The sequence below is a fragment of the Seriola dumerili genome, unplaced genomic scaffold (genome assembly GCF_002260705.1).
Source record: "Seriola dumerili isolate Sdu_G_001 unplaced genomic scaffold, Sdu_1.0 BDQW01000068.1, whole genome shotgun sequence".
In the NCBI taxonomy this organism is placed as follows: domain Eukaryota; kingdom Metazoa; phylum Chordata; class Actinopteri; order Carangiformes; family Carangidae; genus Seriola; species Seriola dumerili.
Genome location: NW_019174323.1, coordinates 13,199,885 through 13,221,298, shown reverse-complemented (window position 1 = coordinate 13,221,298; position 21,414 = coordinate 13,199,885). Strand labels below are relative to the sequence as shown.

Here is a 21,414-nt window from a genome sequence, read left to right as displayed (position 1 = left end):
CCTCTCGTCTCGCTCGTATTATTTTGCTGCGTCGCTGCTGTGCTTTATCCTCTGGGATGCAGATAGTTTTAATCTGGGGCCTGAGCCACTGTGTTGTTCTGTTCCTGCTGTTATATTAGGATGATTGGACATCTGCTGTGTGGGGGGGGTGGGGGGTGGAGGGGGGTGGAGAGGAAGTGAGTTTGGATAACGGTGCACCATTCACATTGCAGCTCCCCTTAGGCAGGGTAAAACAGGAAGAAGTGAAGAAAACAGATGGAAGTGGAGATGAGAGAAAAGACTAAAGGAATAGAAGGATATTTCCCTGTAAATGCTGCATTCACACAGCGCACCCTGTGGCAATGGAGGGGGGGGGGGTACAGATGGATGGATAAGGAGGGAAAAGGAGATGGAGTTGCGAGGTGTGATGTGCGGTGACCCGAGCTCCTCTGTGACGCCATAAACTTGGAGGCACGCTTCAGCAGCTTTGAAGGAAGAGAGAGATATAAGCTGTCCTTGGCCACCGGTTCTGTGGCCGGCTGTGTGGCAGGCCAGAGGTCAGAAAGTACACACAGTAATGCATATGGCAGCGTCAGCACTGCAGATGGTCATAGAGGAATATCCTTTACAGGGGCGCACTTCTGTTCACGTACAACAACATCCATTTCTTAACAAGTATTGGATGGATCGAAGTGACATTTTGTGCAGAGATTCATGATGAAACCCACTAACTCTGGTGATCCCCTGATATTTCCTCTAGCGCCACCATCAGGTTGACATTTGTTGTTTAAAGAGAGATGTCTTGATATCTATTGCATGCACTGCCATGAAAATCGACTGAAAGGCATTCATGGTGTTGCAATAAAAAAAATTAAAAAACACAACCCCGCCCACCAGAGTACGGCAGAAACCAGTGGTGAGTGTTGGGGCCCACTCTTAATTTTGCCCTGGGCCTTCTGGTGGGTTAATCTGACCCTGACTTTAAGTAAATAAACCATCACATCAAGGCATAGGGCCAGGGGTTTGTACGTACAGGGTAGTAGATGTTGACATCTGACAGCCAGCGGGTACTCATGCTTGGAAAGCGAAGCAGAATAAAGGGTAACACAGTGTGGACGAATGCTCATATTCAACAAATTTCTTGGTAATACTTTATTTTACATGTCCTCTAGTTTCCTACTCATTTCTTATGAAGAAACTGTTATATGTACTGCAATTTCTTAGGACAGTTTCTATAACACAGTAAGTAATGTGGAACAAATTATAGGGAAAATGGAAACTGTGTTCAATTGGTATACTTACAATTAAATCTAAATCATTGACAGCATAACCTTCTTTTGCCAAAATTAAAGTTATTTCGCTGTAGAACCACAGCAGGTCAGCTGACGCATAAATGTAAAATGGGTGATGTATTACTTGAGCCAGTTTTATCTTATGAGTCCTTTCAAGGAAATTAATCTGGAAATCAGCTTTTAACTCTACTATTGCATTTGCTGCTGTTGTTTTTTTTTTCCTCAAATGAATAAATAAGTGACTTCTTACCATGTGTACCGTCACAGGACATTTTCTATTTCCTTTCTCTCAGCCACATAGTAAAATGTCATTTCCAGGAAGCCTCCTTACAAATTAATGAGAAATTATAGCACATGTTAAAATTAGGTATAAGGTTTCTCATGTTCTTAAAATGTGTCATGTTTATCCTAACTGTATCCTAACTGGAATCAACATTATCAGGTCACAAGTTAGCAAATCTCAGGCCAGTAAACAAGTGGCTTGATTTGCTTAGAACTGGGCACTGTGCCGTAAACAAACCAAATCAAAGGGTAATGCAACAGAGTGAGCTGTTAATGCTATTTGTTTGGAGCAAAGAAAGCAAACTGCAGGGGTGATGTTTCTCGAGAAAGAGAGCATCTTGCTCAAGTATTGTCCTTACATGACTTAGCAGAATGTGAGATGCTCAGAGACACCCCATGCGGAGCTGTCAGTCAGCTAGGTGTGTATTGACAGAGCCTCCATGGAGCAGACCGGGGACACAGGTAGCCCCTGAAGTGTCTCACTCAAAGTGAAAGGAGAATGGAAGAGGTAGAGTGGGGGGGTGGGGGTGTGGGTGTGGGTGAGGGTGGAGAGGGGTGGGGGTGCAGAGAAAGATGTTATCACTTCCATCTCCTCCTCCGTGTTGGTGTGAAGGGAGTCGCTGAAAACAGATGACCTACATTCTCTTTGAGACAGACTCCAGCAGCGAGGCCTCCCCGCATTCAGAAAAGACAGGGTGAAGAATGGAGAGTCACAGAAGAGAAAGAGAAAGTCTGGGGAGAAGGTATAGAAAGAGGGAAACAGGCAGACTTCCAGTTTGACAAGGCAGACATGAAAAGGTGGAGACGCAGGCATACAAAAGGAAACAGGGAAAGTTTTGACGGTAATCCTCTTCGACTCTTCTTTCCTTCCCTCTCCAGCGGTTATATAAAACACATCTAGAATTCTGTTCTATGCACATCAAAGAGCCTGCACCGCTTTGCAATCTGCATATATGATGCGTCCAGGGAACAGCAGGAAGGGTGTGTGTGTGTGTGTGTGTGTGTGTGTGTGTGTGTGTGTTTCTGGGAGGACTGTTTGAGTCAAAAATAAGCTTCTTTGGAAAGTACTTAGATGACTTTGTGTTTAGATTAGCCACTTGGATCTGTGACTGCTAAAGTCTTCAGAAGAAAATCACATTTTCCTCATCTGAGACTGCAAATATGGAAGTAATTATTAAAAACAAAAGAACCAGTTAATTTAGTTTACATGGAGCTCTAAGCTTGTTCAAGGTGGAATGGCTGAGTAAGACATTACACTGTTTGAATATCCATGAATTAAGCAGGCACTGTGTCGTGCAGTGGTCTCTAGAAAAAAAAAATCCGCCCTTGTAATGACTTGGAATTGTGGATGCTGTCAAAGGAATAATGTGACTGCAAATGAAGTCATCTCACTGAAGATCAGAGACTCATAATTCAAGTGAGCTTCATTTCCTGTTTCACTGCTGCCACCTGCTGTTGACAAAATGCACTTTCATGCAAGAATTTTGGCTTTTTTGCTTAACTAGTGCTTGAGGCTATTTTGTGTCACCAGTAAATTAATTTGTGGCATTTTATGTGTATATTCACATGATTTTGTACTGTATTTTCATGGCTGGTGCAGGCATTAAGATGGCTTGTTCAGCAGCAGCAAGATCAAAACCTTTCATTTGCTTTTAGAAACAGTAACAGAAAGAAATATCTGGGAGGTTCGTACAGCGTAACAACAGGATCATATTCCCACACGTAAAGCTTACATGACATATTGAGATGCCCTGAAAGGTTTGTCTTTGTATCATGGACAAATACTATTTTGGAGGGTTTAAGTGCAAATTGTCTAATTTATATTCAGTCTTTTAATGTGAAGTGTCAAACGATTTCTCCACAAATCTGATTAAGAATCAGACACCCCCCCACCCCCACTCAGTGTGTGATTCAGCAGTTTACTACACCAGTGTCAAAAATATGGACCGCACTGACACATACCTTTTCCATGACAGTTGTAGAAGCAAATCTCTTAAATTCAGGGCTTGTCCTGTTTCATGATTCAGTGCTGCCTGTCTTTCCTGTGCTGAAAGTCTCTCTCCTGCATCTTTGCTGCTCTTTGCCTGGACATTTCTCCTTCCTGTCTGAACAAGTATTAGGATTACTCTGTGCAGTATGGAGGGAAATAAATAAAAAGAAAAATCACTTCTATCAAAAATATCTACCATTAACTGACAATGACACCCAGCCTCAGTGTTGTAAACCTTTCCTGGCTCATAGTCTGGAGTTGAGAAGCACAGTGGAGAGGTGGGAACTTCGACCTTAAAGAGTTGTCGTTGTAGTTGTAGCACAAATAGCCTACAGTGCACATACATTGCACTGCACTCAGGGCTATACTGCTAACTGCTAGCTAACTAGCTAACTGTCTGCTCCGGTCGCCAGCATCGCCGCTCTCTCTCCCTCTCTCTACCTACACAACTACGAACTGAGCTATTCCTGAACGGAGTTGCACTACTCCTATAACAATATTCTGTCTCAAACTTACTGCAGAAGGACTTGTACAAAGATGCTAAATCAGTCTCATTTGCTCGTTTACATGCTACCGCTACCGCTACCTCTTCACTTAATGCACGTGTAGTTGCCACACACGTCTGCGCATGCGTATAATGCGTGTAATATCGTAACCGATCGTAACTGATCTTAGAACGGCAGAAGTTGAGTCAGTTTTAAGACACATGAAAATTATAACAATTTGGATCTGATTTTAGTTAGCCACGAAAAAAAAACAAGTACCTTGTTAAAAAATCGACTTTTTTCTCACTCTATGAAAAATTCAGAATCTCTCTATATGTTCATATTTATAATAATAATAATGATAGTAATAATAATAATAATAACTACTGGACAAAATATGTCTCCTGCTTCACTGAAAAGTCAGTTCTCAGTGTCTAGTGGAGGATTCAAGTTTTCACATCAGACTTGTGTATGAATAATATATCCAAACCAGCTGTGTTGTCATTGTCAGATTAAAGGTGAGCACAGGCAAAACGTCCCCCTCTCCAATAGGTGAATGTAAAAACAACATTCTAGTAGCAAATGTACCACTGTGCACAGTGAAGGTCATCATCACGAGCCAAGTTAAATGACAGCAAAGGAAACACATTTCTGAGTGGGGGCAGAAATATTTATTTTGTTTTATGTGTTTATTCGATAGGGACAATGCCGGATTGTATCAAGAATGTTAATTTATATCTGGGTTCCCTGGCCAGGCAAATTAAAACAAGAACATTACAATTCAAAATATACAGTTACAAATAGACAATACACGAGTAGCAAAGACAAATGCAACATGCTGAGTTAACAGTGATCACAGATCTGGTCTGACTTAAGCCAATGATTGAGGTGTGTTTTGAAAGTTAAATATGTAGGACACTCCCTTATTGCAAATGGTAAGCCATTCCAATATTTATGTCCTTTCACTGACAGCACAGTTTGACCAAATGTGCGTCTATCAGGCAACTAACAGTTCCCTCTAGTGGTCGTCCTGGTGTCAATGCCACTGCCAGCCACTGAACTTAAACAGAAAACAAACACATTTGGGATTTTTGAAATTCTCAAAACTCAATAGATATGAATCCAGAATATTCAAATGTTGAAATGAGAGTGTGTATATGTTTTTTTTAATCTTAAACTTTTACCACTTTCTTAAAAGTGATTGTATTGATTGAAGTGTTGTCAATAGAAATGTTTCAGTCATTGAAAATAATGAAATGTTTTGGAGTGTATAAATAGGCTACAGTAAAAATAAAACATAAACATAATGGATCTCACAAAAGGTTCTAGTATGTGCAGTTTTCATTCATTCCTTCACTATCATGAGAAATATACTGTATATATGCATCAACTACAAAACCTGAGCAACCAGTCGAGCTGCCAGGTACTCTTTGTGAAAAACAGTCTTCGTTCATATACCATCACATTCAAGCTACAGTTACAATAAGAAAAAAAAAAAAAATCAGCTACTTGGTCATCATGAGCCCATTTTAATGGAATTCATTGTAAAGTAAATTTACTCTACAGTAAATTCCAAGGACAATCTTATAACCTCTGTAAATGAACAATTCACAATTTAATAAACTTAAGACCTTGGTAAATCACTGTGCAAATGTTTTGACATTTTCATTTCATTTCCCATTTCCAGACTTTGTGCAAAGCTAAGCTAACCAGCTGCTGGCTGTAGACTCATGCTTAGCGTACAGACAGGGTGTGTCACAGGGATGTACAATAAGTTTCCTTCCAAACAAAGATGTAATCAGTGTTAAACAGTGTACCAAGTGTTATCCAGAGGCTTTTGCCTCCTGAACTGTTTACAGTCAGTAATGAGTCACCAACCAAACAATGTCATGCATGCATCCGTCTTATCATCCCTCTTGTCTTTGCTTTCTTTTCTGACTGTCTCCCAAGCATTTCCTTATGGTGTCTCCCAACATAAATAACTCCTTGAATCATTAACATGTTGTGCAATAGTTATGAAATGAAATGGCACACAGGAATTAGAAAATGTAGTTATAACATTTTAATAAAAAGAGAAACTACTGTGATTGCAGCATGTTTGATTCAAGGCTGTCTCACACCGTGAGTGTCCCACTGCTCGCATATTTGCCACTCTTTTGCTTGTATCCGATGCTGGAGACCTTCCTGCTGCTCCTCAGCGGTCCTCCCTTCAGCCTCACACTGCTGGACTCACTCTCTGACGTTGTCCTTCTTCTTGCTTTTGCTTCCTCAAGAACCTTCAAGTTGTGGAGGTTCTGGCAGACACTGAGGCGCTCTGTGGGCAAGGGCACCCGGCGTGAGCAAAACAACTTTTTGGAGCTGTAGAAAAATTCAGCAAGACTGGAAATCGCCGAAATCACCCCTACAACAAAGTAGAAGCAGAGGAAGATTGTTTTCTCTGCAGGGCGGGATGTGAAGCAGTCCACTGTGTAGGGGCAAGGAAAGCGGCTACAGGGGAACTGGGCTTCCACCTTGAAGCCATACAGCAACCACTGGCCCACTAGAAAGCCAACTTCTGCCACTATGCGGAAGGCCACATTGACAATGTAGAGCCTCTTTAAATGGCGGTCCGCTCTGCGCTCCTGGCTGCTAATTTGGCTTAATTCGGGGCGGAGGCTTCTCTTGTTATGGTGGTGCATGGCATACATGAGGAAAACCAGGGAAGGTGTGGCGATGAGGACGATGTGAAACACCCAGAACCTGTACTGGGAGATAGGGAAGGCCATGTCGTAGCACACCTGTTTGCAGCCTGGCTGCAGGGTGTTGCAGGCAAACTCCTCCTGCTCATCGTCAAACAAATCACTGGCAACAGTTCCCAGGATCAGTATCCTAAACACAAGCATGAGTAAGAGCCAGAAACGACCAAGCATCGGCGAGTGCACCTGGAGGTTACCAAAGAGTTCACCGAGGAAGCTCCATTCACCCATGATTGCAGCACTGTGTCAGGTATGGCTTCTTGGAAGACTGGAGATTTATCCACCTGTCCTTGTCAGAGCAGATGCTGTCTCTGGATAAAAAAAAGAAAGTAACATGTATCTTATAATGCCCACTTCACAACCCATAGTGACATTAACCTGCAGGTCAAAGGTTTAGGGTAGGGCCAAAGTTTGGTGACAGTGTTCACATTCTAATGGCCCAGAACCAAAAATTTAAAAATGACTATACCACCTGCAATAACAGAAATTCAAGCATATCACTCAATGAATAAAACAATAACACTTGCCTATATGAAACATTATGTTTGTACCAAAAGTAATAGATACACTTAATACTGGTTATTCTCCATACATTTGAACGTCATTTTAAGGGCTCAAATTTTATGAATAGTCTCAGTCACCAACAAGCAGCTAGCTTATGGAAGAACACTAGCTGGTTTGTTAATTGCCAGTCTGAAATTGAACTCAGATGCAGCTTCTCTATACTAGTCAATAGCATCAAGATGAAAAAACAGGCTCAGCCTAAGCTGTTTACTTTACCTTATGTAGAGAAACACAAAACCTAACCCCTGATTAGCCTTAAAAAAATCCTGTTTCAGGCTCCTCTCGTTTAGTCTTCTACCACTCAGGTATGTCCTCTGATAAAGCAACGGAAAAACCTAAATAAAAAATTGTGTCCAATCAAAGCATTAAGCTCATGTCCATACCAACTTGTATTCCTCTCACTCTCTCTCCAAATGGCATATGATTGAGGATTGCACCACTTCTAATTGAGAGGGCGGCAACAGTAAAGGAAATTCCTGTTACGTCCTAATCTGCAACCATCTAGAGTTCCAGACAGAAGTGATGTTTAGCCAAGAAAGCCAAACTCTTGATGAGCATTTCAAAGAGCTTCCTAAATGGCAGGAAGGATCTGTTCAAAGCTGGACCACCAATTTCCCTGGTCACAAGGAATAATATGAGAACATATAACATGACTAAAGCCCCCCCTGAATAATAGTTCATGCAGTGTGCTTCATGCAGTTTGTGATGGCCAGCATAACATTTTTTTTTATTGAGGTTCATGGTTTAAAGTTCAGGATTTGTTCTTGTTTTTTTATTATGAGCAATTAAGTCATTATGATCGTTTACAATTTCAATAACCTGTTTGCCAGTGAACCCGCTGATGCCATTTGAATTCCCCTGAGAACTCGACTTCTACAGACGGACAAAATCAGTGACATATTACACCAGAGGTTAGCCTTCAAGCGGGGTTTACAAATACACTGCACAACAAGTACAAACACGATAGCTTTATTTTTCCAACATATAAAATGAACAGCCATTGAAATATTTACAAGACAAGACAAGACAAAACACAACACAAGTGGATTCTAAAAGGGGAAATTCCATCAAAACCAAGTCATTTTAAGGCTTAAAGCTTGGGCCTGGTGAAAAACAGGTATAACCAAGTACAAGCAACGAATTTTTGTTTTACTTCTGACTTTTTCTCTCTCCAAAATTTTTTTTTTAAGGGGATACAGACTGCAGGTCTAAGGTCCATTTAAGCCACAGAAGTAAATGCAACCATGCTGAAAGTGACAAACGTGAAGCCATATTAATGACATGGCACAAGCTGAATGTATAACGTACTTAAGAACTGGTCTTTAATATAAAATCTAAAAATTAGTGACAACACATGGAGGCTAAAATTTAAAAGTCGTCATCTGAGTCGGAGTCCAGGTTGTAGGTTACAGGTTTCCGGGAACGTGAGGGCTTGTCCCGCGGTGCCACAGCTACAGGAGCTGCTGCTTCCTGGTCTGACACCTGGAAGCTGTCATCCTCTGCCAATTTTTTGGTTTTCTAAACAGAAAATTTTTAGGCATAATAAAGGTATTAATACGATGCCTAAATAAATTAATAAATCAAAAGTATGAGGCCTCATGGTTTATGAAGCTTCTAAAGACCTTCTTGAAATCAGAGTAAAAACTGACCTTGCCGCCAGCAGTTATTTTGCCTTTGATCCGTGACATGAGGTTGTCTGAGCTGCTGTCGGAGTCATCACTGACGGCCTGTTTCCGTTTGAGAGCAGGCTTTGCCTTTGCCTTTGCAGGCGCAGATTTAGCTTCACCTTCCGAGTCACTGGAGTCAAATGAAGGAACCTTCTTGGAAGCAGTGTTGGATGAAGGTTTGGCCTTAGAGAGAGCATCCAAGATAGACGGCTGCTTCGCATCTAAGAGAAATTAACAGGAAAAAAAAACATACTGAATATAGATGAGGGAAGGATGCAATATAATATTTTTTTACACCATCATGTACCTTAAATATCTAATCTGCTTACAAGAAATGTGTGGCAACCTATTAATACAATTTAACCTACTACCATTTGATATAAAAAAAATAGCACATATTACAACTTTTAAATTTTAATTACGCATCTGCTCTTCAGTCTGTGTGACGTACACAGACAAACTGAGCTGTTTATAATTAGGTTAAACACTTGTCTAAATACCTGCAGCCTTCTTCTTGGGTGCAGGTGGTTTCTTGGCAGCTGCAGCTTTCTTGGGGGCAGCCTCTTTGGTTTTACGTTGAACTGGAGCCTTGGATGCAGGCATCTGATCATCCGACTGAGCTGGCAAGTTCAACAAAGAGCAAATAATCAAACCTCAGACTCAACGTTCCTCAGCCTCATCACATGGGTGCTCTGTAAAACTACTTACAGCTTGACTTGGTTCCAGCTTGTTTTACTGTTGATTTGCTCTTTGGTGCCTTCTTCCTGCATAGAAATGAAAAAAAAAATGGAGGTAAATACACTGACTGAAGAAACTTTGATGTGAAAGAAGGTTTATGCATAAAGTCTGTGGTCTCCTACTCACGCAGGTTCTGGGGCTTTGGGAGGCGGAGCTGGAGAGTCCATATCGCTGTCAGCCATCGTGCTGGGCTCTGGGGCAAAGCTGGTATCATCATCACTGATAACAGCTTTCCGTTTTGGAGCATCCTTCTTCCCCCAGTCATCAAAATCATCTTCACTGTCTGACAAACTGTACTTCACTGCAGCTAAAGAAATGAGCGACAGAATGGGTTGATTTAACAATTCTGCCATGTACTGCAGAAAAATGAGAACAAGAAGTTCCCCATAATAGATGAGTCACAAAACAGTTGTTGCAAAGATCGGTAAACCAAGATAAGTACGTTAAACAGCTTCAGGAAATTACTTCTATCAGTGTTTTAATTCAAAACCCCAAAACACACTGGAGTGATTACATCTCGCCTCACTGTCTGGGTAAGGGAAGCACTTAGAATATTCAGTGTGCAGGAAGATAGCCGAAACAGAGTCCTTTCAATTGCATGGACACACTTGTCTTAGTATCAGTGATAATGGTGGTCGGGGTCATCTAGCAGACTCACCTTTAGTTTTGCGCTCAACACGCTCCCTGGGGGCAACCGCTTCTTCTGCCTCCATTTCACTGTCGGACAGATTGTCAGGCTCATCGTCCGACCACGGGCTCTTCTTGGGCTTCTTGGTAGCAGGTTTGAACTGAAGAGTAGTCTGTGTGCCCGTCTTTGATGCTGCTGCAGAGAAGTATGTTTCTTAGTCATCTTTAACAAAAACGCAACGAAGCTTCGTTACAGTAGGTCTAGATCGAGCAGTTAAAAAGGTCGCCCTTAACGAAATCACGATACTGCAGAGTTGTTATTGCATTGCTGGCAAACTGTAATGTAGCCAGTAGTATCCACATAATCTTGCTCGTTATTTAACAAACATCCAGTATAAATCTGTCAATGTGCTTATCTCATTTGGCACCTCAAGCTTTATGGCAACACATTACCTGAGTCAGTTTGTTATCACGGTAGAGGGGTTGAGTAATTGCTGCTGTAAAATTAAAAAAAACAATTGCATACATGTCATGTCTTATCTCTGAACTGCTCCACCTCACCTTTTTCCTTTGGCTGGGCTTTAGTTTTCTTGCTCAGTCGTGCAACCAAGCCAAGCTCCTCAATTGGAGCTGCATTGTCTGAATCTTCTCCGTCAAACTCCATCTTAACCACTACGTTTTCAGTCTGCAATTACAGAAAGAAGAGTCAAGCAAAATGTAACTTTCATTTGGAGATTGTGCTGTATTCAAGTGCACGATGTAGACATATGACTTGCAACACAAAAAGGAGTTATTTTCTGACAGTTAAGTGTCTTCTCAAACATTAAGTTTGAAAAGACATACCTTGATTTTCTTGCCCCTCTTTCCTTCTCCTTTCTTGTCAGCCTTCCTGTTAGCTTCAGCTTTCATGGTGCTGGTAACGCGTGGGACTACGCGACGACCCTGGGGCGTGGGTAGAGTCTCCTCCTTCATTTTCATTGCTTTTTTGCCTTTTCCAGCCCCCTTTCCAACAGGTATGGTGGCAGTCTCCTTTTCTTTGGCCTCAGTGCACTGAGCACAAGAAAAAACAAGGTCGGGGGATGATTGAGGAGTGAAACATTTGACAATGACATTATTGAATGTGACCAGGGTTTCCAGAGGCGTGAATCAACACTTGATATGCATATTGGTAATCCCTTTCTTAAACTATGATGGACACAATGTATGTCACCATATGTGACTGACGACATACAGCAACAACAATGAAAAACAAAGTAAACAAAGATAAAGAGTCTATACCTCCAGTTCCTCGGAGAAAGCGGCAAGGTCTTCCCTCCACAGGTCTTCTGGATTCTTCTTCTTCAGGGTGTTCAGCTCTGTCATCTACAGAACAGCATTTGAGTCAAAAAGGGACATAGTTTAGGTGAGGTAGGCCAATTTTAAATGATACATTGCTACCATCAGTAAGATTTCAGCATAGACGAGAATCACACCTTAGTATCCCTCTGTTTGCACAGCTCCTCTTTCTTCTCTTTAGTCAAGAACCACATGGGCATGTTCAGCAGGTAGTTGTAGTCCGGCCCACTGGTGTCCTCCTTCTCTGTTCCTTCCTCTTCCTCTTGCTCCTCCATCTCCTCCTCATTCTAAAAGCATGAACACAAATATATAATATTATTTGCTCGGGTGGAGGCTGATTATTTGGCATTCCTCACTGATGTAGCTGAAAGCCATTTGAATCAAAGTGTCTAACCTTCTCTTGAGCCTGTTTCCAAGCTTTGACTGGGTCAGAGTCGTAACCCATACTCTGCAGCATGCGGATCAGCTCCTTCTTAGGCTTGTTCTCTACAAGTAGATGAGCAATATTAATATTTTTGATCAAGGAAAAATCAAAGCACACTATGTGTAAAATTATGGATAAAACAATCATCTATCAATAACTGTGACTGCCATTATAATTGTTACAATTTCAGAAGATGTTGTAAATGAACATATAATATGACACAAAAACACTATAATTTACTTTAGTGGGCGGAAATGTAAAAATAAAAACTATTTATCCGCCTTTTTTGTAGTATTTCAAATTAAACAAAAATTGTATTAAGCTACTAACCAATGACCAAGGTGCCCTCGATTTTCTCCAGGATGAAGCGAGCCTGGTTGGTGAGCTTAGCGCTCTCTGCGCCCAGCATGCCAACCAACCAGTCCTTTCTCAGCACATAGTACCTCATCCTCAACTCAAAGAAGTCCCTGAGAATATCCTGCACAGACTCGTACTTCTTCAGGCTGCCCACATGGTCAAACAGAACCTAAAAATAAGAAAGAAAGAAACACTAAGGCACACTAATCCCCTGTCTCGGGAATATTACATGGGTACATATATGCGGCAGCCGTTACCATAGAGTTGCAGGTGAGTGGACTCTGCAGTTTGAAGACTTTATGGAGGCCGGCAGCTTCCGCCTCCCTCAGCTTCTCTTCTGACATCTTGACCACAAAGCGCACGGTGGTGTCGGTATGGTATTCCTTGTAGTCTGTGATCAGAGGAGGGACCTTCTCTGTGCCATTCAACATCGGCTCCAGAACGTTCTCCTTGTACGTCTAGAAAATAACATGAAATGTCACGAAGATGGAATTACAATGTTCTCAAAAGTACTTAAAATGAATAAGAATTAGTGATGGATACATGATGGAACATTCTGAATACATCCCTAAGAGGAAGGATAAAGCTGACTAACCTGTGTCCAAGATTTGACAGGCAGTTCAGAGATCTCAATGGTGGTCGAATTAATGATGGCGATCTCTCCGCTGTTCATGAACTGGTTGTCCATCACCTGCTCAATTGTGCCTCTGAAGCCTTTGTAGTTTGGAAGCTATGGGAGAGGAAAAGATAAGAAAAAAAATCACCCTCATCATCCGTTTCGTACACCAGAGGACACAAGTTAACAATGTCAGAAAGCAACAACAGTCATTTCCTGTCCTCACCATGGGCAGAGGCTCCTCGCCATTGAGCATACGGTGGATGTTGCTGATGATCTCTCTTATGTCATAGTTTGGGATCTTGCTGGCCCAGCCTGTGCCGATACCTTCGGCACCATTCACCAGCACCGTGGGGATGATGGGCATGTACCACTCCGGCTCTACACGCTGGTTGTCATCATAGTTGTACTTGAGCAGGTTGTCGTCCATAGGTGGGAAAAGCAGGCGGGCCAGGGGGCTGGAGGGAGAGAAAGGTGGGAGAATTTTTGAGTAAATCACTCACTAAGCAAACCGTGAAATTACCTCCTTCACATTCTTAAACCCGTTAAATGTGTGCAAGAGGCCTGTAGCTTCAGTGTAATTTGTAGGATGCAAGTCAGCTGCTGACCTGAGCATGGTGAAGATGTATCGAGGGCTGGCAGAGTCTTTGCCACCATGCAACCTGGTTCCAAACTGACCCAGAGGCTGCAACAGGTTCAAGTTGTTGCTTCCCACAAAGTTCTGGGCCAAGCCGACAATGGTCATCATCAGAGAGACCTGAAAATGAAAAGCGCTGATGAGACTAAATCATCAGTATTATCAAAACCCCCAAGTATGGCTTTTCTCACCACAATCAGTCAGTATAATATAAATTTGCTATGAAAGACTTTCACAGCAAACAACAGGCTACATGCAGCAATGAAAAAGAATAATAAAGAATGCTTCTTGGCAAGTTTACAAAAATTATAAGCATTGTAAACTAATTAAGAAACCAGCCAGCTCATTCAAGTGTAAAGTCATGTCACCTCTCCATGGTGGTATGCCGACATCTCAGCCACTGAACCAGCCAACTGGGCCACCTTCACTTCCCGCTTGTCATTTCTCTTGAAGCAACAGAACAACACCTTCCTCTGGCCAGGCTTTAGACCTGGCACACGCACAGATACAGACACACATTAGACCACTCTCTCGGTGTCGCAATTTTGTTCTTGGTGATCATAATCATTTCACGCACCGTCCACCAGGCAGGGAATTGACCTCTCGTTGTCAGAGTTGGAGAAAAGTACCAGCTCCTTGTTGACAAAGTCATTGTAGGAGAGGGACTTGGTGGACTGACCGTACAGGTACTCCTGTGAAGAGACAGCAAAAGATACAGTGAAACTTAACTGAACACAGAAATAAATCACATATAGTTCACCAATGGTTGGGACGTACCTCAGGCAGGTTGTGCTCCCTGCGCTGGCGCCTGTTGGTCATGAAATTGGTCAGCCACTCTTTGCGCTCTTCCACTTTCTTCTTGCTAAAGGCCTGGCAAAAAAAGGAGATGCAAGAATATAATATTTACACTCCAACAACTACTCATATCCTAGCAGAAGTTTTATGTAATAGGTGTACAGAGTACAAAACTAGATGTGATCCTCCTCAGGAGGAGCCAAACAGATGTATAACATCTTACAAGGGTGATAGCTTCATCGTCTTCAGGTCCAGCGTACTTGAATGGGATACGATGTCTCTGCATATCAGAGAAGTACTCCTTGGCTTCCTGCGATGTGCTGGTTCCCAAACCTGTGTCCACAAAGGAAGAGAGCCTATTAGATAAAGCATTACAATGTGTACAAGACTGTAGCCATGACATTTGTCAGGTATGAAAGGTTGCTTACTTGTCCTTTTTACTACCACACAGGGGTTTATAACAAACCTTTGTAGTATTTGACTTTCCAAGATTTGTGGTTGGACTGGCTCTCCTTCCATGCACTGAATTCAGGGATACTGTAGAAAGACACCTGAGTTTTCTTGTGAGATGCCTGAAGAGAGGGAAATTACATCTTGTCATACCAACATTTACACATTCACAATAAAAATACAGACCAAAATCAAAGATTAATTCAGTTCACAGTACTCCAGGACTTCGCCACCAGATGGCAGTCTTGTTGTAAATTCAAGCAGACTACATTTTGGATTGCTATCAGGGCTAGAAATCAGTTTCCATTCATTCAACTGTGTATCCCTGTGAGTGGCTGTCAACTAGAACCAAAATTTTACCAAAACATCCTGTGAGATTACCTACCTTGATGATGGGGGTGATGAACTCCTCCAGGAAGTTGTGGCGCAGCAACGACGGCCAGTTATGGTGGATGAAGTTGATCAGCAAGCCCTTAATGTGGGAGCCATCTTGATCCTGTCACAATCACAAGAATACAGCAGAGTCCAGTCATATTAATATAGAGAGAAATAAGAAATAAGGCTAAAGAACAATAAGCACAGTAAAACAGACATGTCACATATCACTACATTCTGAAAACACACCTGATCTGTCATGATCATGATCTTGCCATAACGCAGACTCTTGAGGGATTCTGGGTCTGTGTAGTTCTTCTTGTACTGAAGACCGAGGATCTTAATGATGTTGTTTATCTCAGCGTTCTCCATAATCTGAGGGGAAAGACCAAACAATTTGCACTTTCAGCTGTTTGCCACGTGCACAGAAATACATGATAAAACAGTAATATGTGAAATGAAAACATCTATGTCTGCTTTACCTCAAACTGTTTCATTCTAATTATCATACTACTTTATTCTATTAAACTTATTATGTTGGTTTTCCACGACACCTTTTATGAATCTGCATCTGCAAAAACAGACAGTTGCCATCTAATAACTATAAGCACAATTCTGTTGGGCCTAACCTGCTTGTGTGAGGCCTCCCGGACGTTGAGCATTTTTCCTCTGAGAGGGAAGACGCCATAGCGGTCCCTGCCGACAACTCCCAGCCCAGACACAGCCAGTGTCTTGGCTGAGTCTCCCTCAGTAAGGATCAGTGTGCAGCCGATGGAGTTCTTCCCACCTGCCAGAGAACATGGTTATAACAGGACGTTCGCCACTCACTAATGTTTAGATATGGCCAGATTGATATGGACAGACAGGAGCTTAGTAGACAGCACCTGCATCATTGGCATCATCCAGTTTAGGCACCCCCTTGATTTTTGTGTGCTTGACAGCTGAGCATTTCTTGTTGAGCTGGGTTTGAGCCTTGAACTTCACCCAGTTCATGATACTTTCCACAATCCCACAGGATGTGGCCTATGGAGAACAGAAAGTGAAGAGGAAGTAGTGAAAATGAATGACAACACTTCTGCGGTTAAGAATGGAAAACCAGTGTTTTTGTTTTATTAGCACCTGTTTAATGAACTTGTCACTGAGAAGACAGGTGGACCCAAAGTTCTTCTGCTGCAGTGTCATGTTCTCTTTAGTCTGAGAGTCGAAGGTGGGGTTCTCAACCAGGCAATTGACAAACAGCCACATGTGGTTCTTCACCTGGATGGAGAGGGAGTGACACATACTGACTTAGGTTTCGTTTACAGAATATTTAATAATAATTTACCTATTCAATATTGCTCCAGCTATTATGACAAGAATGTGATGACTGAATGCTACTTTCATTAGAAAATAAATAGACAAATAAGATCAGAGTTTACAATATAACTGTACCTGGAAAGGCTTGACAGCCACCCCAGCTTTGTTCTTCTTCTTCACCACTTCAATAAGCTTACCAACCACTTGGTCAGCCACATAGTCAACGTGCCTCCCTCCCTGGGTCCAGAGAACAAAAATAAGATCCCATTTACAGAATAAATGTCATAAGTCTTAATCACAGTGACACAAAGTGGCTGGGAGAGTAGCCAAACTTGTACTTAGCTGCCAAAGGAACCTGGTCTACTAGTTTAGTCAGCCTTAAAATGATTCATAGCTGCTCTAAGATGTAAATTCAAACAGGGCTGACAAAATAAGATAAAATTAAAATTGACGGTGAGTTTTCCAAAAGACTAATTAAAAAATTAAATTACGGGTTTGGCATGGAGGTCATAACCCAAACTCATTCCTCAATCGCTCTGTTACACACACGAACCGTACAAACACACACACACTACATACTGTATGTATACAATACATTTAAACAATAAATGCACTACACAAGATTTAATACACTGAGACATTACCTTGGTTGTGGCAATACTGTTGACAAAGCTGACTTGCTGGAAACCTTTCTCGCTCATGGTGAGGCAGACCTCCCAGCGCTCGTTGACAGTCTCATGGACCACGGTGAGGGTATCACCAATCTCATCCACCTTGTCCTTCACGAACATGTCCACATAGCTCCGGAAACCCGTTATCTGGAGTACAAGAGCAACTGTCTCAGTCTAAATCACATGATTTAAGCCATACAGGCTTATGCAATCACCAGCAAAATCACAAGAGCTTAAAAACAATACGGCAGGCAATTAAAAAAGTAAAAGTTGAAGATGTTAAAAAAAAGAAAAAGAGAAATACCAGAGAGGCAGAGAGTAGGACAGAAGAGTGAAACAGTGCGGTAACTTACTGGCAGCTTCTTGCCATTGAAGAACACACGGACACCCTTGGTGGCTCCAGCAATGTCATAGGCCCTCCTGGTCATCAGAGCAACTGTGTCTTTGTCCAACGTGCTCATCTTAAACTTGGGCAGATCTGGCCTGAAGGTGATGCAAGTGAATTCCTCTCCATCAAAGGATTTGATAGCAGCATCCCCTGTCCGGCCCATGTTGTCATACCAAGTCTGTGGAAAACATGGACATACTGTAAAGTGAAATTTTTCCCTTACAGGTTACAATGAATAGAAAAGAGAAAATCTAGTTTGGTCTTCCTCTCACCTGCTTGAAGGTCTTCTTTGACTCTTTACAGGCTGTCTCGACAGTAAACTTTGTGCTGAAGATATTGCAAAGCTTAGCACCATATCCATTACGTCCACCTAAAGAGTATTGGTGTGAAGATGTGGGTTATGCTGCTAGAAAAGGATCTAACAATAAACACTAAACTTGGCTGTGGCAGGTTTATACACAACCCTATAAGTGGCTTTTAATTACATTTGTTCATCGTTTTTCCAGCCCTCCATTATCATGAAATATTTTCTTTTATCTGGATCAGTGGTCTTATTAAAGAGTCTATATAATGATTAACTCAATTATTTAACTATTAATCATTACAGACATTTTGGGGGGATTTTCTGTCATTTTCATTAAAAAAAAAAAAAAAAAAAAAATTCAGATAATAAAGTGTCCGATCATTTAACTGCACATGTTGCTCACACTAACAGACTGTATTGTAAAGAGGTGTCTACGCTCGTCATCAAGCCCAGATCACAGCAATTTCACTGGCGACAAAAATGTTACAGCCAATAGACAAGATGACCAAAACTAGACAAATAAAATCCAGGTTGTTCAAGCAGCATTTTCATTTAAATACATCAATCAATCAAATCAAATGTGTTTTCATAATTCCAAAATTGCTCTCACCAGTGACTTTCTTCTCTTCGTCATCATAGTTACTGGAGGTGAGGAGCTGCCCGAAGATGAGAGCAGGCACATAGACCTTCTCCACCTTGTGCTGCACCACAGGGATACCCTTCCCATTGTTCCATACACTGATAAGGTTGTTTTCACTAAAAGGAAAAAACGTTCACACACATTTCATTATGCTCTTCTGTGATACCAAGGAAAGCTCTTGATTTTTTAACAACTTACAAGCTAGGGTACACTGTGGAAGGATTATAGGATATTCTGAGATTAACTAGTTGTACATTATTATTTATTACTCACACATCAATGTTGACTTTGATGCAGGACATGCTCTTATCCCTCTGCTTATTGTCAGCTGCATTTACTATAGGAAGATAAAAAACAAATAGTTTCATTATAATAGGCCTGGCATGGGATGGAAAAACATTTTGTCCATTTTGATTATACACCATCTAAAATTATGATAGTCATTTACTCACCAAGGATCTCATCAAAAATCTTGTAAAGCCCAGGCACAAACATCACATCACGGCAGTTCAGTCCAACATCCTCATCATACACCCACATTTGCTAAGGAAAAAAAGTCAACGGGTGACTACAAGGATGACGCATAAATTTATATAACATGAACCATTAATGCTTTATTCTCCTGAAACCTGACATCCTGTAACTTTGCAGGGAGAGCAAAATTCTACAGATTATATCTAAAACAGTCCACCCTCACATCAGCCCCTGTGAGATTTACTGGAGGACTTGAAATCAATACAGGTTACTTAGAGAAGCCATCAATTGAAAAAAACATTGGCATAGCTGTGTGACTTCTTACTTGGGTGACAGGCTCTACAGAGCCAATGTAGGAGTCTGGTCGAAGCAAAATGTGCTCCAACTGTGTCTTCTTCTGATATATCCTCTCCACTGACAGCCGCTTTGGATCTTTCTTTGTCTTTTCCACCGGCTTGTTTTCAAAGAAGGTTTGCTGCGAATGACACAGGATTATCTTTTGTTAATTTTCTTGCATTGCAAGCAAGTCCGCAGCAGGGCATCCATTTGTGTTACAGGTAACCTTCATACAATGAGGGACAACATCTTCAATGGCATTTCTCAGTCTGACATTGTTGTAATTACTTCAATCTTCAGTCTTATTTGAAAAACCTCGGGGTATTTAGTGAACACAATAACGTCTGTCCACTGCAAAAATTAAATACTCAGTGCACAGACTACTAAACACCCCCTTCATGTTGCTGGGACCGGAATCATTGTGTAGCTCAAGGACACCTCAGAAGGGCAGACACTTACTAGTTTCCATTTTTATTTGAAATAAGACAAATGTAAGTCATACTATCTACCATTACCTCGTCACTGTGAGGTCACATTTCCAACAGTTTGGAAATTTAAACACTGCTGACAAAAGAGGTGCTGCCTTAACGTTACATGCATACCATAGATTTTTAAATGCAGTTAAAAAAAACACTCAATGAATAAATAGCATTTTGTTGTTAGCTTGCTGGACGGTTAATGTCATGGATCATAACATTTTGGCCTACATCGCATTTGATGTTTTCCCATGTGTCTGAGAATTACTACCTAACTGAGAGGGACACATCAAGAATTGCTGTTTTCTCGACAAGTGCATTTTGCATTGCTTTGTTTTAAATATCGGTAACGATGATTAGTTAATGTTGTGCTACATGATGTTAGCTAGCTAACTCTGGCCGTTGCTAAGAAGTTCCTCTGTAGCTAACACCAGAAATGACTGTTAGCTAGTCTGACAGTAAGTTTTCAGCAAATATAAATATCGAAATAACCGTAAAGTTACCTTCAGTGGGTCAGCCATTCTTCTTATTTTTACCGTCAAACACTAGCGCTTGCCCTAATTTAAACACTACGTTTATAACTAGCTAACTCGTAACAACAACCACTGCCTGGCTGCGCTGAAACGTAGTGAATCAAGACCCCGCTTTGAAAATTCAAAACTTAAAAGAAACCTCTCCCGCCAGCCACATTGACCAATCAAACGAACGGCCTCTTGATGTTTCTCTCCAATGAGGAACGTAAAAAAAGTCTTTCTTTTAAGGATCAACCAATCCGCGGCGGCAGAAGGAGCATAAGCCCGCCCTTGTTGTTCCCGCGGCCAATCAGATTCCCAATAAATATATGTACAGAATGAGCTTATTTAAAGTGAAAAAATATGAAAGGTGGGACGAAGTATTTGTATTTTGTTGTTATTTTATATCAAAACCTCTATTCAGTTCTTATTTGGCAATGATTGGCCGAAACGGAAATACACATTACATTTTGTCATGCTTTAATTGAGTGACTGATTATTATTTGCAGGTTCACAGAGGTCCAGCTCATGATGAGCTTGTCACGTTTCATACATTCTCATGATAAAAATACAATAAATATAACAACATTCACAAAAGTGAGCTGAAATCATATTGGTCTAACAATAAGAAATATCTTAAAAATAATCAAGATAGAAAGAACTTTTTCTGAAACAGCACCTATTATATTTACATGCATATTTGTATTAGTATTTGTATTCATGTATAAAAAAGGCCACAATTTCCAACCAGTGGATATTGATTTGAACACCATTAAACCTGTAAGTCTGCACTATAACCTCATTGGGACTGTTCAACTTGCTGCAGTGTATGTCGCCTACATTTGAAGCCACATAGCAAAGTAAAATCAGTCACAAAACAGACTTTTCTTTCTTTCAAGTTTTAACCAGTTTTTAACTGGCTGGGTGTTATTAAACATATTTTTTCATTAAAAAGCTTCTCACACTTTT

The 21,414-nt window shown here is 41.2% G+C and overlaps 2 protein-coding genes across 3 annotated transcripts; both read right to left on the bottom strand.

Annotated features, from left to right (window-relative positions):
• Positions 1–4,724: 4,724 nt before the first annotated feature.
• On the bottom strand, positions 4,725–7,719 carry gjd3 (gap junction protein delta 3). Its single transcript, XM_022742632.1, has 2 exons — positions 7,544–7,719; positions 4,725–7,074 (listed from the first exon to the last, which is right to left on the bottom strand). Exon 2 carries the CDS (start codon positions 6,992–6,994, stop codon positions 6,143–6,145), a length of 852 nt encoding a protein of 283 aa, XP_022598353.1. The 5' UTR covers positions 6,995–7,074; positions 7,544–7,719; the 3' UTR covers positions 4,725–6,142.
• Positions 7,720–8,280: 561 nt separating this feature from the next.
• top2a (DNA topoisomerase II alpha) lies at positions 8,281–20,545 on the bottom strand. Of its 2 annotated transcripts, none has more exons than XM_022742630.1 (35): positions 20,437–20,545; positions 19,447–19,596; positions 19,100–19,190; positions 18,921–18,984; positions 18,618–18,763; positions 17,976–18,073; positions 17,669–17,881; positions 17,289–17,462; positions 16,780–16,881; positions 16,468–16,605; positions 16,233–16,371; positions 15,978–16,135; positions 15,598–15,723; positions 15,359–15,469; positions 14,990–15,095; positions 14,747–14,856; positions 14,506–14,598; positions 14,306–14,420; positions 14,097–14,218; positions 13,700–13,848; positions 13,318–13,549; positions 13,071–13,205; positions 12,733–12,933; positions 12,449–12,644; positions 12,089–12,180; positions 11,832–11,981; positions 11,638–11,721; positions 11,203–11,409; positions 10,921–11,044; positions 10,391–10,555; positions 9,859–10,039; positions 9,703–9,758; positions 9,495–9,614; positions 8,977–9,215; positions 8,281–8,845 (listed from the first exon to the last, which is right to left on the bottom strand). In XM_022742630.1, the coding sequence occupies exons 1-35, from the start codon at positions 20,452–20,454 to the stop codon at positions 8,696–8,698; spliced, it is 4,755 nt and encodes a 1,584-aa protein (XP_022598351.1). In that variant the 5' UTR covers positions 20,455–20,545; the 3' UTR covers positions 8,281–8,695. The 2 variants fall into 2 exon arrangements, with proteins under 2 accessions (XP_022598351.1, XP_022598352.1); XM_022742631.1 differs by having other exon boundaries at positions 10,391–10,552.
• Between the last annotated feature and the right edge of the window lie 869 nt (positions 20,546–21,414).